The sequence below is a fragment of the Pinus tabuliformis genome, chromosome 2_1 (genome assembly GCF_031772625.1).
Source record: "Pinus tabuliformis cultivar Carrire ecotype Pingquan chromosome 2_1, CPIR1, whole genome shotgun sequence".
NCBI classification, from domain to species: Eukaryota; Viridiplantae; Streptophyta; class Pinopsida; order Pinales; family Pinaceae; genus Pinus; species Pinus tabuliformis.
The window spans coordinates 137037048-137051002 of NC_142299.1; the positions used below are offsets into that span (position 1 = coordinate 137037048).

General features: G+C 35.9%; 1 protein-coding gene across 5 annotated transcripts in view; it reads left to right on the forward strand.

Moving 5' to 3' along the window:
* Positions 1–13955, forward strand: part of ACD1-LIKE (ACD1-like protein) — a 403062-nt gene that overhangs the window by 187290 nt on the left and 201817 nt on the right. For 4 of the 5 annotated variants that reach the window (XM_089402316.1, XM_089402318.1, XM_089402317.1 and 1 more), the window contains exon 6: positions 12273–12460. In XM_089402316.1, coding sequence (XP_089258442.1) covers positions 12273–12460 — 188 coding nt within the window. Of the gene's footprint in view, positions 1–12272; positions 12461–13004; positions 13160–13955 lie in introns of those variants that run through there. The other variant, XM_089402319.1, reaches the window with a different exon arrangement.

Genomic DNA, 13955 nt, shown 5'->3' on the forward strand with positions numbered 1-13955 from the left:
CTAGGGAAACTCTAACCCACAAGTCTTAATAGACCCATCCCAAAACCTCGACACTCCCACCTTAGCCATAAATGATCGAAATGAGATGTTTAGATCCATCCATAAGGGAAGACTAGCCTTGAAATGGAACCTAAAAGGATGTCCCATTACCAACTACAAGGGTCTAGAGGTCCATCTAAAAAAAAGGAAAAACTTCCCCCTAAAATCATGAAGACACAATTGATCATGGATCACCAAGCTTTGACATATGATCAAACAGGGACATGTAATTGGATAAGTATGTTGTTGGGACAATGACGCAAATGGATTTTGAGAGGTTACACCTCCCAGTTTTGCATTTCAAATGTTATAGAGTCCTTTAATTGAGTGTAGCACTAGGTAACTAGGAAGATTGTCCAATGTCACCACGATAGGGATTCCTTTCACTTTAGGCTAGTTGTTTTATGGCACAAGTGAGGAAACCTTGGGAAATATTGTTTTATGATTTTCTTTTAGATAATATGGGTATAACAACCCACAATTTACAATATAAAACTAATTATATCAATTATACGATTTATGATCAACACTCAAATTGTTTAACTAAGTAGCATAGAATCTTTGAAAACACAAGCAAAGATGACTTACTGGTAATGATGATATTTCTTACTTGTGATTTCGGAGTTGAACGCTATTTGAATTTCGCCAACCGCAACAAAGTTTTGGGGACGACTCTTCACCCAACCATAGGCTTAGCTGCACATAATCTTTCTACAGTTGGCCACCCCCGAGCCCTCAATCAACGTACTACTGCCAATGTTTCCTTTGTCTCTCAACACTCTTCTCCAAAAGAATGAATGAATGAATAATCTCATCTTCCTCATCGTCCATTAAATAGACCAACAGTTCCAAAATGGAAAGATATTTACATACACACATTCCATGTGTCAACATGCCAACTTTTATTTCTTTATTTTAAGTTTTACATAATACAATATTTCTCTTAATAACTCTTTTTTATTTTATTCTTTTTTTTTTAGTTTTTGTTAACTTTACTTATTTTTACTATTTTTATAGTTATTTTTATATATGTTTATTTAAAACTCTATTTTATTATTTACTATTTTATTTATTTACGGTTAGTATATTCTATTCATTATTTATTATTATTATCATTGTTATTGCGAGGACATACTTTCCCTCTTTAAGGAACTTTGTCCTAAAGCTAAGTTGAATCATTTAACATTTTATTTTATTTAGTTATTATAACTAGCAAGCATTGAAAGTTTCCACATCACGAGGGAAATCTCAAGGAATCTCTGTCATTTTTCCCAACTTTCGGAACTAGACATAAAGCCTCATCGGTCTGTACCATAACCTAACACTAGCCCCAAGGCTTGCGCTAAGGCTCAAACTTCATCTGTCCCAAGGCAATCACCCGAATCAATACTCCAGGCATCTCGAAATGCTAGACCACTCCCTCCACACTCACTAAGGTGCGCAACCCTAGATATCGAAGTCCTTACACCCCCACTAGACTTCGACATCCCAATCCAATATCAAGCACTTGGTCTTCTCAAGATGGTCCCATAGCCCTTTAAGAACTATCCATCAAGAGCTATACAAGACAAATGAATCACTGGTATATGTAGTGTTGATTGAGTATGTGTTGAGCCCATATGGTGTTACATATTCTCCCTCACAAGTGTGGGCTCCTACGAGATCATCAAATAAACTGACCCTCTCGGCCCATTTGTGTATTTCTATCAATCACCACATCTCAACATGCAACCAATGCATTAGTTATAATAATAATCATCATAGCAAATAATCCATATGCCAACTCTTGCATGTCATCATGAGAACATAGAACATTTGAATAGTAAAACTACTGTTCATGCATGTCATTGCATGCAATAACTACATGCTTCACATTCTGAAATAAGTTACAAAATCAACTTATTTTTATTGAGGATATATCATGCCATCACATAATAAATGAACCACATGTCAATATACCTCATATCATTATGTCATAAATATGAGAATCATACATATCAAATATAGAGCAATAATGCACTACAACATTCTTATCTAACAACAACTATGAAATAACATGGAACGTTTTATCATCCCTTGGTCCTTCCATACCCTAATCACTATCATTTCACTTAGATAGACAAAATCCTATAACTAAATTTACCTACTTATTACAACTTATTTGATTTATTCACAAAATTATCCAAAAATAAAAAATAGAAATTGTTAAATAGAAATATCTACCACTAAAATATTAAAACCATCTCCATTTTAAAAACATGATCCCTTTAACAAATTTGTAATTGTTTTAAAATTTTTCATTTTACCCAAAATTTCTCTTACCTAATGATGCAGGAGCATCCGGACACCTCAATGAAAGAAAATTAGAGAAAGAGGACAGGTGGACAACCACATGGACAACCAGGCCAACCTTGAACAAGATTCGGTTAATGAACTAATTTTAGTTAAAAATTCAGTTAAAACTGAATGCATCTAAGTGTATGTGTAATAAGAATGGAAGGATTCATGAGTTAATAAAGAAAAAGAGAGGAGAAAAACTCTGTGGGTGTGAGAGAAGGAGAAGGTAAAATGTAGTTGCTGGAGAAATTTTAATTAAGGCTGAGATGCCTTAAAACTGTAATCTGAGTTTGTACATAATAAAAAGTGTTTTATGTGAACTTATGTCTTTGTATGTTTTTGTTGTTTTCCGGTTTTCTTTTCTGCTGAAAATGGAAGTATGAATGCCACAGAGTAGGCATGTTAGTATGCGGCATTACAATTGAATTCTTTTCTGGAAATTGTCAATTCGCGGGTCTATATTATACTCTGCTGATTGTGATATTGCACAGAAATTTCATAGTATTGCCCGTTGCAATTTTTTTTGGAGTGCCTCTTTGGAGCTTGTTTATATCTAGAAATTGGGATGGCTTCCGATTTATGTCGATGGGAGGTTGATCCCTTCCTTGCAGCCGCGGAAGATGTGCAGGACTCAGCTGACAAAATGGAGTCTGCTTATAGAACGTGGCTGCACGATCAAAGTCTTCGCGAATCTAATCCTACTGACGCGGAATTGGTCAGTTTGATTGAGATACGAAAGAGAGAGCTCATCACTGCTCTTGGTACTGCAAAATGGCAGCTAGAGGACTTTGAAAGGGCCATCAGAGTAACTGCTTCAACTAACAAGGCATATTAAAAAGAAGATGCCCCTACAAGGAATATGCAATTTATTGGAGGGATTCGGAATCAAATTGCCAGCATCGAGATGGAATTGCAAGATTCGATCAAAAAGGATGGCAATCGAAGTTTGCAGTGGGTGGATTTGGTTGATAGAGAGAGAGATGATCTAGCTATGTTTCTTTCAGGAGGTGGATGCATTTCATGGTTTCTACTGTGATATGTCACTTGAAAGTTTTCCAAGTTGGCTGTGACTAAAGAGAAGCGTTTCCGAGAGGTTTCGTGGGCCCATAACCCACAGGTCCCAAGATCGGACTTGTGAAAATATTGAAAACGAATAGACCCCAGAATTCATTTTCATCAAGTGTATCAGAGCGGGAAAAGATTTCCTGCGGAGAGGAGTTTTTTTTTTTTTGCATGTGAAGAAAGGGGAAAAGATTTCCTGCGGAGAAAAGTTTTTGCATGCGAAGAAAAGAGGTACGAGGAAGAAGAGGTACAGTTTGTTGAAGATTTGTAAGCTTGTAGTTTTTTTTAATTTATTTTGTGAAGGTGAGAAAATTGCAGCAAACCTAGAGCAGGAGTGCTCAATGGGTTCGAGAGGAGAGAACCGCAGAGATGCCAAGAGGACTAAGCTCAACAGAGAAGCTTGGTAGGGCATCTGGTAGCAGGGAGGACTTGCTATGGTAGAGGTTTGGTTGCAACTCACAGACGAACTGAAACAGTGGGTAGAATTGTGAATTGCGAAGGAAACACATATGACGAGGAGGTCATAATTTTGTACCTCGGGAGCATATGACCAGGAGGTCATAATTTTTGTACCTCGGGAGTCTGATGCAGGAGCATCCGGACACCTCAATGAAAGAAAATTAGAGAAAGAGGACAGGTGGACAACCACATGGACAGCCAGGCCAACCTTGAACAAGATTCGGTTAATGAACTAATTTTAGTTAAAAATTCAGTTAAAACTGAATGCATCTAAGTGTATGTGTAATAAGAATGGAAGGATTCATGAGTTAATAAAGAAAAAGAGAGGAGAAAAACTCTGTGGGTGTGAGAGAAGGAGAAGGTAAAATGTAGTTGCTGGAGAAATTTTAATTAAGGCTGAGATGCCTTAAAACTGTAATCTGAGTTTGTACATAATAAAAAGTGTTTTATGTGAACTTGTGTCTTTGTATGTTTTTGTTGTTTTCCGGTTTTCTTTTCTGCTGAAAATGGAAGTATGAATGCCACAGAGTAGGCATGTTAGTATGCGGCGTTACAATTGAGTTCTTTTATGGAAATTGTCAATTCGCGGGTCTATATTATACTCTGCTGATTGTGATATTGCACGGAAATTTCATAGTATTGCCCGTTGCAAATTTTTTTGGAGTGCCTCTTTGGAGCTTGTTTATATCTGGAAATTGGGATGGCTTCCGATTTATGTCGATGGGAGGTTGATCCCTTCCTTGTAGCTGCGGAAGATGTGCAGGACTCAGCTGACAGAATGGAGTCTGCTTATAGAACGTGGCTGCACGATCAAAGTCTTCGCGAATCTAATCCTACTGACGCGGAATTGGTCAGTTTGATTGAGATACGAAAGAGAGAGCTCATCACTGCTCTTGGTACTGCAAAATGGCAACTAGAGGACTTTGAAAGGGCCATCAGAGTAACTGCTTCAACTAACAAGGCATATTAAAAAGAAGATGCCCCTACAAGGAATATGCAATTTATTGGAGGGATTCGGAATCAAATTACCAGCATCAAGAAGGAAACGCAAGATTCAATAAAAAAAGGATGGCAATCGAAGCCTGCAGTGGGTGGATTAGCGAGAGAGATGATCTAGCTATGTTTCTTTCAGGAGGTGGATGTATTTCATGGTTTCTACTGTGATATGTCACTTGAAAGTTTTCCAAGTTGGCTGTGACTAAAGAGAAGCGTTTCCGAGAGGTTTCGTGGGCCCATAACCCACAGGTCCCAAGATCGGACTTGTGAAAATATTGAGAACGAATAGACCCCAGAATTCGTTTTCATCAAGTGGTATCGGAGCGGGAAAAGATTTCCTGCGGAGAGGAGTTTTTTTTTTTTTTGCATGTGAAGAAAGGGGAAAATATTTCCTGCGGAGAAAAGTTTTTGCATGCGAAGAAAAGAGGTACGAGGAAGAAGAGGTACAGTTTGTTGAAGATTTGTAAGCTTGTAGTTTTTTTTAATTTATTTTGTGAAGGTGAGAAAATTGCAGCAAACCTAGAGCAGGAGTGCTCAATGGGTTCGAGAGGAGAGAACCGCAGAGATGCCAAGAGGACTAAGCTCAACAGAGAAGCTTGGTAGGGCATCTGGTAGCAGGGAGGACTTGCTATGGTAGAGGTTTGGTTGCAACTCACAGACGAACTGAAACAGTGGGTAGAATTGTGAATTGCGAAGGAAACGCATATGACGAGGAGGTCATAATTTTGCACCTCGGGAGCATATGACCAGGAGGTCATAATTTTTGTACCTCGGGAGTCTGATGCAGGAGCATCCGGACACCTCAATGAAAGAAAATTAGAGAAAGAGGACAGGTGGACAACCACATGGACAGCCAGGCCAACCTTGAACAAGATTCGGTTAATGAACTAATTTTAGCTAAAAATTCAGTTAAAACTGAATGCATCTAAGTGTATGTGTAATAAGAATGGAAGGATTCATGAGTTAATAAAGAAAAAGAGAGGAGAAAAACTTTGTGGGTGTGAGAGAAGGAGAAGGTAAAATGTAGTTGCTGGAGAAATTTTAATTAAGGCTGAGATGCCTTAAAACTGTAATCTGAGTTTGTACATAATAAAAAGTGTTTTATGTGAACTTGTGTCTTTGTATGTTTTTGTTGTTTTCCGGTTTTCTTTTCTGCTGAAAATGGAAGTATGAATGCCACAGAGTAGGCATGTTAGTATGCGGCGTTACAATTGAGTTCTTTTCTGGAAATTGTCAATTCGCGGGTCTATATTATACTCTGCTGATTGTGATATTGCACGGAAATTTCATAGTATTGCCCGTTGCAATTTTTTTTGGAGTGCCTCTTTGGAGCTTGTTTATATCTGGAAATTGGGATGGCTTCCGATTTATGTTGATGGGAGGTTGATCCCTTCCTTGCAGCCGCGGAAGATGTGCAGGACTCAGCTGACAAAATGGAGTCTGCTTATAGAACGTGGCTGCACGATCAAAGTCTTCGCGAATCTAATCCTACTGACGCGGAATTGGTCAGTTTGATTGAGATACGAAAGAGAGAGCTCATCACTGCTCTTGGTACTGCAAAATGGCAGCTAGAGGACTTTGAAAGGGCCATCAGAGTAACTGCTTCAACTAACAAGGCATATTAAAAAGAAGATGCCCCTACAAGGAATATGCAATTTATTGGAGCGATTCGGAATCAAATTGCCAACATCGAGATGGAATTGCAAGATTCGATCAAAAAGGATGGCAATCGAAGTCTACAGTGGGTGGATTTGGTTGATAGAGAGAGAGATGATCTAGCTATGTTTCTTTCAGGAGGTGGATGCATTTCATGGTTTCTACTGTGATATGTCACTTGAAAGTTTTCCAAGTTGGCTGTGACTAAAGAGAAGCGTTTCCGAGAGTTTTCGTGGGCCCATAACCCACAGGTCCCAAGATCGAACTTGTGAAAATATTGAAAACGAATAGACCCCAGAATTCGTTTTCATCACCTGAGAATCCATATTTGCACTCATGCTTGATGGAATTTTCAAGTGGTGAGTTTGATTATGTTGTGTTGTTGCAGGAGGTGGTGAAGTGAATAGAAGGTTGTTCATGGTAGTGAACAAGTGCACAGAGAGAATCGGCCAAGTGTATTGACCCACTGCCACAGGGTATCTTTGCTAATGGGGGCTTTGCCCTGCCACCAAGGGTATCTACTTTGGTGGATGCCCTTGTTGACTAGTTTGGCCGCTTTTGGGCTGCACAGGTCATGCCTTCAACTCGTCGGGCGTCAGCTCCTAGTCCACGAGCAACTGTGGCCATGACCTTATGTGAAATAGCGCCAACAAGGTGCCCCCTGTCTCCCTGGTTAAATTAAGCTAGGAATGTTTTTTTTTTTGGGTTGATACGTATCAAATTAACCCTTCTTCTTAATTCTTATTTAATAAAGAAATAATTATTTTCAAATAATTTATCACTTTCAAAATTTATATATATAAACATTTTTAAAATTAATAAAAATAATAACTTAAATAATAATAATTATAATAAAAAATGTATCTATAATTTTTTATAATATTTTTTTTAACCTAAAATATAACAAAACTAAATACCATTTTTAAATACCCATTACTTTTATATACTCTTTAAATCATTACTTTTAAATACTCTTCAACATTATATAAAGGAATTACTTCTTATGTTCTAGACAAAACTAATGATAAATCTAATTAAGTAAAATTGTCAAACCTTTACCTACAGGTCACATAGAGTCAAAACACCACTCTAATACCGTATGTAACAACCCACAATTTACAATATACAACTAATTCTATCAATTATACGATTTATGATCAACACAAAAATTGTTTAACTAGTTAGCATAGAATTTTTGAAAACACGAGCAAAGATGACTTATCGGTAGTGACGATATTCCTTAGTTGTGATTTCGGAGTTGAATGTTATTTGAATTCTGCCAACCGCAACAAAGTTTTGGGGACAACTCTCCACCCAACCATAGGCTCAGTTGCACATAATCTTTCTATAGTTGGCCACCCCGAGCCCTCAATCAACAGACTACTGCCAATGTTTTTTTTGCCTCTCAACACTCTTCTCCAGAAGAATGAATGAATGAACAGATGGCTCATGGACAAGTTTCATCATAGGCTAGACAAATGGACTCATAGGTGGCTCTGTTTGGGAGGGAGATATGTGTTGATCCAATCGGTCCTTCAATAATTATCAATATTTTGGTCTCATTTATTTTCCCTCTTGATGACTATTATAAAGAAGATTTGATCCATTGTCTCTCGTTTCCTATGGTCTGATACCGGAGAGAGAAATAAATATCACTTGGATATGAAGATTTTCAGATGGGCACTCCTTATTAAATCTCTTTGGAGAGCACTGTTCGATAGCGGGATTTGACAGGATATCATTAAATTTAAGTACCCGAGGAAGTTGATTTTCGAAGATTGGTTCAAAAGAGGTAGTATTGGAATTAGAAAAGGATCCTTCATATGGCAAAGTTTTCACAAAGTAAAAGGGTGGTTTCTACAACTACTCAGACAGTGCTTTGGGTCGAGTAGTAATCTTCTGATTGGCATTGACCAAATAGTTGGCATAAGGTCATCAATTAAACTACCAAATGACTATATAAACACACTTCACTCCAGGGGACTTATATTTTTAAATCAGATTATCAAGAGGTGGAACAATCAATACCCTGTCTGGAAAGATGTTGATGACATTGGACTGGTCGGCCTGCAAGCAGTGTTTTGGCAAGAATATATTATGGAACTATGACAAACAAGTTTATACAAGAACGAGAGGGGAGATGAGCTCACATGGTTTGGTAAAATTCAACTTGGCATGGTGGTGGTAGCGGAGATCTACAATTATATTATTTGTTCCTATTTTTCATTGTCTAACATTTGTTGGTTTATAACTGCCTAGAAAGAGCTCGTTCCTATAAAGATCATCCTCTTCATATGGTTGGTATGAAACAATAAGATTCTGACGTGGGATAATGTGACCAAAAGAGGCCACTAGGGTCCGGGTTGGTGTCCTCTTTGTACTAAGTCCGTGGAATCCGTCCTTCACCTATTTCTATAATGTTTGGTATCTTTGCAGGTTTGGAGTCATGTCCTTTGGATGTTAAACATCCCGTTTAGAAGCTTCAACACAATGGATCAATGCCTCAGTGGGTGGATCTCAGGATAGGGACAAAATAAGAATATGCCTTTTTATGTTTTATGGGAGCTATGGAGTGCTTGGAATCATTGGGTTTTTTATGGTACCCCAATTAATATTGCTCACATATGCTACAAGATTCTAGCTTGGGTTGATGCATGGGTGGGTAAGGCTCAGATGGACCAAAAGATTAAGACGCGAGTACCTCATACTCAAACACTCTTTCCAGTAGGTATGTTTGATGGGGCTGCACAAGTTGGAAACTGTGGTTATGGAACTTGGATCAGGGTTTCTCTTCATTCTTATTACAAACTTTTTTGGCATGGTAGCAATGGAACCAACACCAGAGTTGAAATTATGACACTTGGGGGCTGCTATGGTTCGTTAGATTAAAACTAATTCAACATATTCATATATATGGTGATTCAAAGTCTCTCATTGATGGCATCCAAGGACTTTCAAATTTTGCACCACCTCACCTCAAATTCTAGTTGGATCGTATTTTGATGCTAAAACAAGAATTTCAGACTATTTCTTTTCAACATATATACCGAGAGCCAAACATGGTGGCAGATGGCCTCTCCAAACAGGGTCTCCATGCTCCTACATGATTCATGCACTTTAGCTTTACTGAGGATGACTTGGTGAGGGAGGAAGGCACTATGCTCCTTAACTGAGTATTTTAGTTATGACTGTTATTTTTTATCAGAACATTTTTTATGTGGACACTTGCATAATATCTTTATAGTTTAGTGTGATTATAAATTGTATGGGGGGATGATATATTCAATTTTCCCCTATTATGGAGTCCATGGCCTACAGTGTCTCCAATTTTTTAAAGGAGATATGAAGATAAATTATGAAACATCTATTGATTTCTATATCTACGTATATAAAATTGGCGTTTTTTCTTCTAGAAAATAAATAATTTCTTTTTTTAATAATCTCATCTTTCTCATCGTCTATTAAAAAGACCAAACAATTTCAAAAATGGAAAGAGATTTGCATGTCCACATTCTATGTGTCAACATGCCAACTTTTATTTCTTTATTTTAAGTTTTACTTAATACAATTTTTGTCTTAATTTAACTCTCTTATTTTATTATTTTTTAACTTTACTTATTTTTATAACTATTTTTATAACTATTTATTTAGAATAATAGTTTATTATTTACTATTATTATATTTTCTTTATTATTTATTATTTATTTACTATTATTATATTTCTTTTATTATTTATTTACTATTATTATATTTCTTTTATTATTTATTATTTGTTTACTATTATTATATTTTATTTATTATTTATTCAATTGTATAATAATATTATTTTTTTTATTATATATTATATATTTTTATTATCATCTATTATTATTATCATTATCATTATTATTATGGGACTCTGCAACACATGATTCATTGTATTATAATAATATTTATTTATTTATTATTATTATCATTGTTATTATGGGGCATTGCAACACTGGTAGAGTGAGTGGTTCACCTTCACCTTAAATACCACCTAAGTAAGATGAATAATTGCTCACCTGAAGCAACTATTTACCCACCTACCCTAATCCCCGAGGAAGAATTGGACGAGGTTCTTTAGACACGAATACCGACGGGGATTATAATATAGTTGCTAAATGTTGCTATTACCAAGCTAATAGCCTATGGTCAATCGAGTAACTAAAAGTTCCCATCCCTATTTATTAATGATTAATGAATGAGCAACTTCGTTCCAGAGATCACATTTAATAACAATTTTGAGTCATATTTTTTCTCATAAATAAATTAATGATAATTAATTAATTAATTATTATTATCATTGTTATTATGGGTCATTGCAATGGTTGAAAGAATGGACCATCGTCAACCTAGTTTGGCTGTGGAGTCAAAATCAATAAAAAAGAGGCTTTGAATAAGATGGAAGGAGGCATGTAGCTAGGCTAACATGTTCCAACTATCCATATGAACTTCTTGAATATGAAAAAATTGAAAGGAAGGTAATTCTAAAGGTGCACCTCTTTTAACAATTATAATAATTATAGATTAATAGTAATAATGTGAAACCATAAACAATAAAGATAACAACCCTTCATTATATAGAAATGACAATAGTGAATCAAGTATCAAATAATGATAACCATAAGTCACAAGGATGGTTTCACTTCAACCTTATTCCTTGTGCTTCAATCAAAATTTCCCTTCTTCAAAAGATCATTCAATAGATTTGTTAGAGTGACTTCAACAATCAAATTCATCTATAAAATGACAAAAGAAGATAATGAACCTCACATTGAAATTCCTTTAACTTCTTTGCTTCTACTAGATATTCTAATAATCTTTTGGAACTTCTTCACACCTCTACGACTAATAATCTTGTTGATATTTATATGCCTCAATCCTAAGGGTAGTAAATCTACTCTTAGGACACACCTTTCATGAAAAGCCATTTGGGATTTAGGAGGGTGGCCTAATACCATGTCGAAACACTTCCTATTTGGGCACACCATCTAAAGAGTCCTCCATATCCCTGGTGCACTTTTTCTTCTCTCCATGTTACTACTCCATTGTAAATGAATTGTTACTCAGAAATATCTCTTATATATCTAATTTTTTATTAGGCAAGACCAGCCTCTTAATCAATTTGTATTATCTTTAATAGTAACTTCTCTTTAATTTTCCCCCACTTGTTAAGGCCAGCCTCATCATCAATACACGCAACTACCTAATTCATCTTTTCTAATGCACCAGTCCTCCATAAAGCTTGGGTGCTCCTTCACGAAAGTCATTTATTGGCCCTTGCTTCCAATATGGCGTTGAAGTGGGCTTTTACCCATTTAAGTCCTTTTTATCCTCACCCTAACCAGGGTGTTTTCCAATTTGCGCATCAAAGCTCCAAGCAACTACCGCGCCTATTTGTTTCTACCATTACAATAGAACATATGTCTCAACCCTTCAAAGATTCTACAGGTTTCTTACTTTTCTATGAAACAAATGATTGGAAAAACAAGAGTTAACGTATGTCTCATAAACACGTGCCATTTACTTGAAGAGATAATACTGTCTTATGTGAAGACATAAACTATGGTCATTATCAGTGAGATTGTGTTGAAGTCCATAAACTATCATGCATTTTAAGAGCCATCTTTTGACAGTAAGTTGGCTTTCATGCATTTATTATTCCTCTTTGCCTAAAGCTAACTAACGATGCCTTTACACAGGAGCGTAAACTCCAAAACTATGGAAAACAAAATTGGGAGAAAGCTTGCTATGTGCCTACAGCTGCAGACGCATTTGTGGTTGCATTCAGGAAATGGTTGAAGCGATACTCCAATAATGGAGTGGATTGGGGAAAGAGGTTTGACGGCTCACTTCCACCAAGCCCTCCCAAAGAGCAGCTTATGGACAGGTATTTTCAGCTATTTATATGACTTAATCTGTGGTGGCTTTGTTTGTCATTAACTAAGTAAAGTTATCTTTCATAAAACCATTGCAAATAAAAACTAACAAAAGTGCTGAATATATTTAAAGATAAAATAGGGTGATTTGTTAGGTTTCAGTTGTGGTTCCTTCCTCTTCATAGTTGTCTGCATTTACTTTTTCTTTTTCAAGTGCGCAAGTTGCCTTCCATTATATATGTTCTTTCATCTAAGTTCTGGTTCATTTTCATATATTATTACTGAAGTTTTAGGTTGGGTGAAACTTTGAGGTGTATGTTATTAGCCCATGACATGGATTTCCAATTTCAAATGTGCTTTTGTTGATTGATCTTTAGGCATGTGCCACCCAATTAAAATCATTGTTTATGTGCACACCTGCAATTTAGAACAAGAGATAATCTTCAATAAAACTTCAAAATTTTTGGACCGTTGCATAATCTGTATGTTAGTTGAACTTGATTGGGAAAATTTAAGTAATTTTCTTATCTTTCTTTGATTTTCAATTTGTAATAGCCTAAGATATTAGTTTAAAGGCGAGGGGAAGACCAGTCTATTGGGATCAAGGAATAACCTCAATTTAGACAGCTGGAACCCGAATACATCACAAATTAGATTGAAAAAAAATCAATCCCCAACGTTTTCTTATGGATTGTAAGGCACTATACAGTCGGATAAAACATCCCACCCCGTGGGAGTGACCGATCGATATAGGTATTAAAAATATTTGTTTTTATTGATCATCCACACACATATATAGAGAGAGATATTGAGGTTTCTCGACTGTAAAAAAAATTATAAGTGAATTTTACCGTGGCAGGTATTTATAGTTATTGTCGTGCCATGTTATGGTTATCCAAGTGCAGGATGCATGAATCGTTCATGGTACCAAATATATATTTGAAGGGATTGTTAGATTTTTAAAAGAAGCTTGCCGTAGAAGGTTGTTCTACTTTTATATGAGCTTGTGTAAGTTATGAGCTTGTGTAGGTGAGATATTATAGAGTCAGCAGTTCGTTTGGTTTATTAATTTAAATCTTCATACAACTTGTGTTATGAGCTTGTATATGTGAGATATTATAGAGTCAGCAGTTCGTTTCGTTTATTAATTTAAATCTTCATACAATTTAACACAAATAGTCAAATTGGCCCAATGTTTCTTTTGGTTTTACCCTCTCAACAATCAATATGACCTCAACCATTCTCGGTGGAGATTGAAAAACTAAAACATTGTACTAAACATCTATATTCAGAATCTAAAATTTTTTAAGAGTTTCTCCAATAAGTTTTACTATAATTTATAAAATTCTTGAATTCTGAGAAATTATAGTTAAAAATAATTAATATTATTTTGTATTAATGGAGAAAATGGTTACATTGTTGTAACGTTCTCCCTAGTTTAGGATTAGTTCCTAAAGATAAGGGGTTTGGGTGCAACTTCCTAATTCCTAGTATTGTATTTAATGA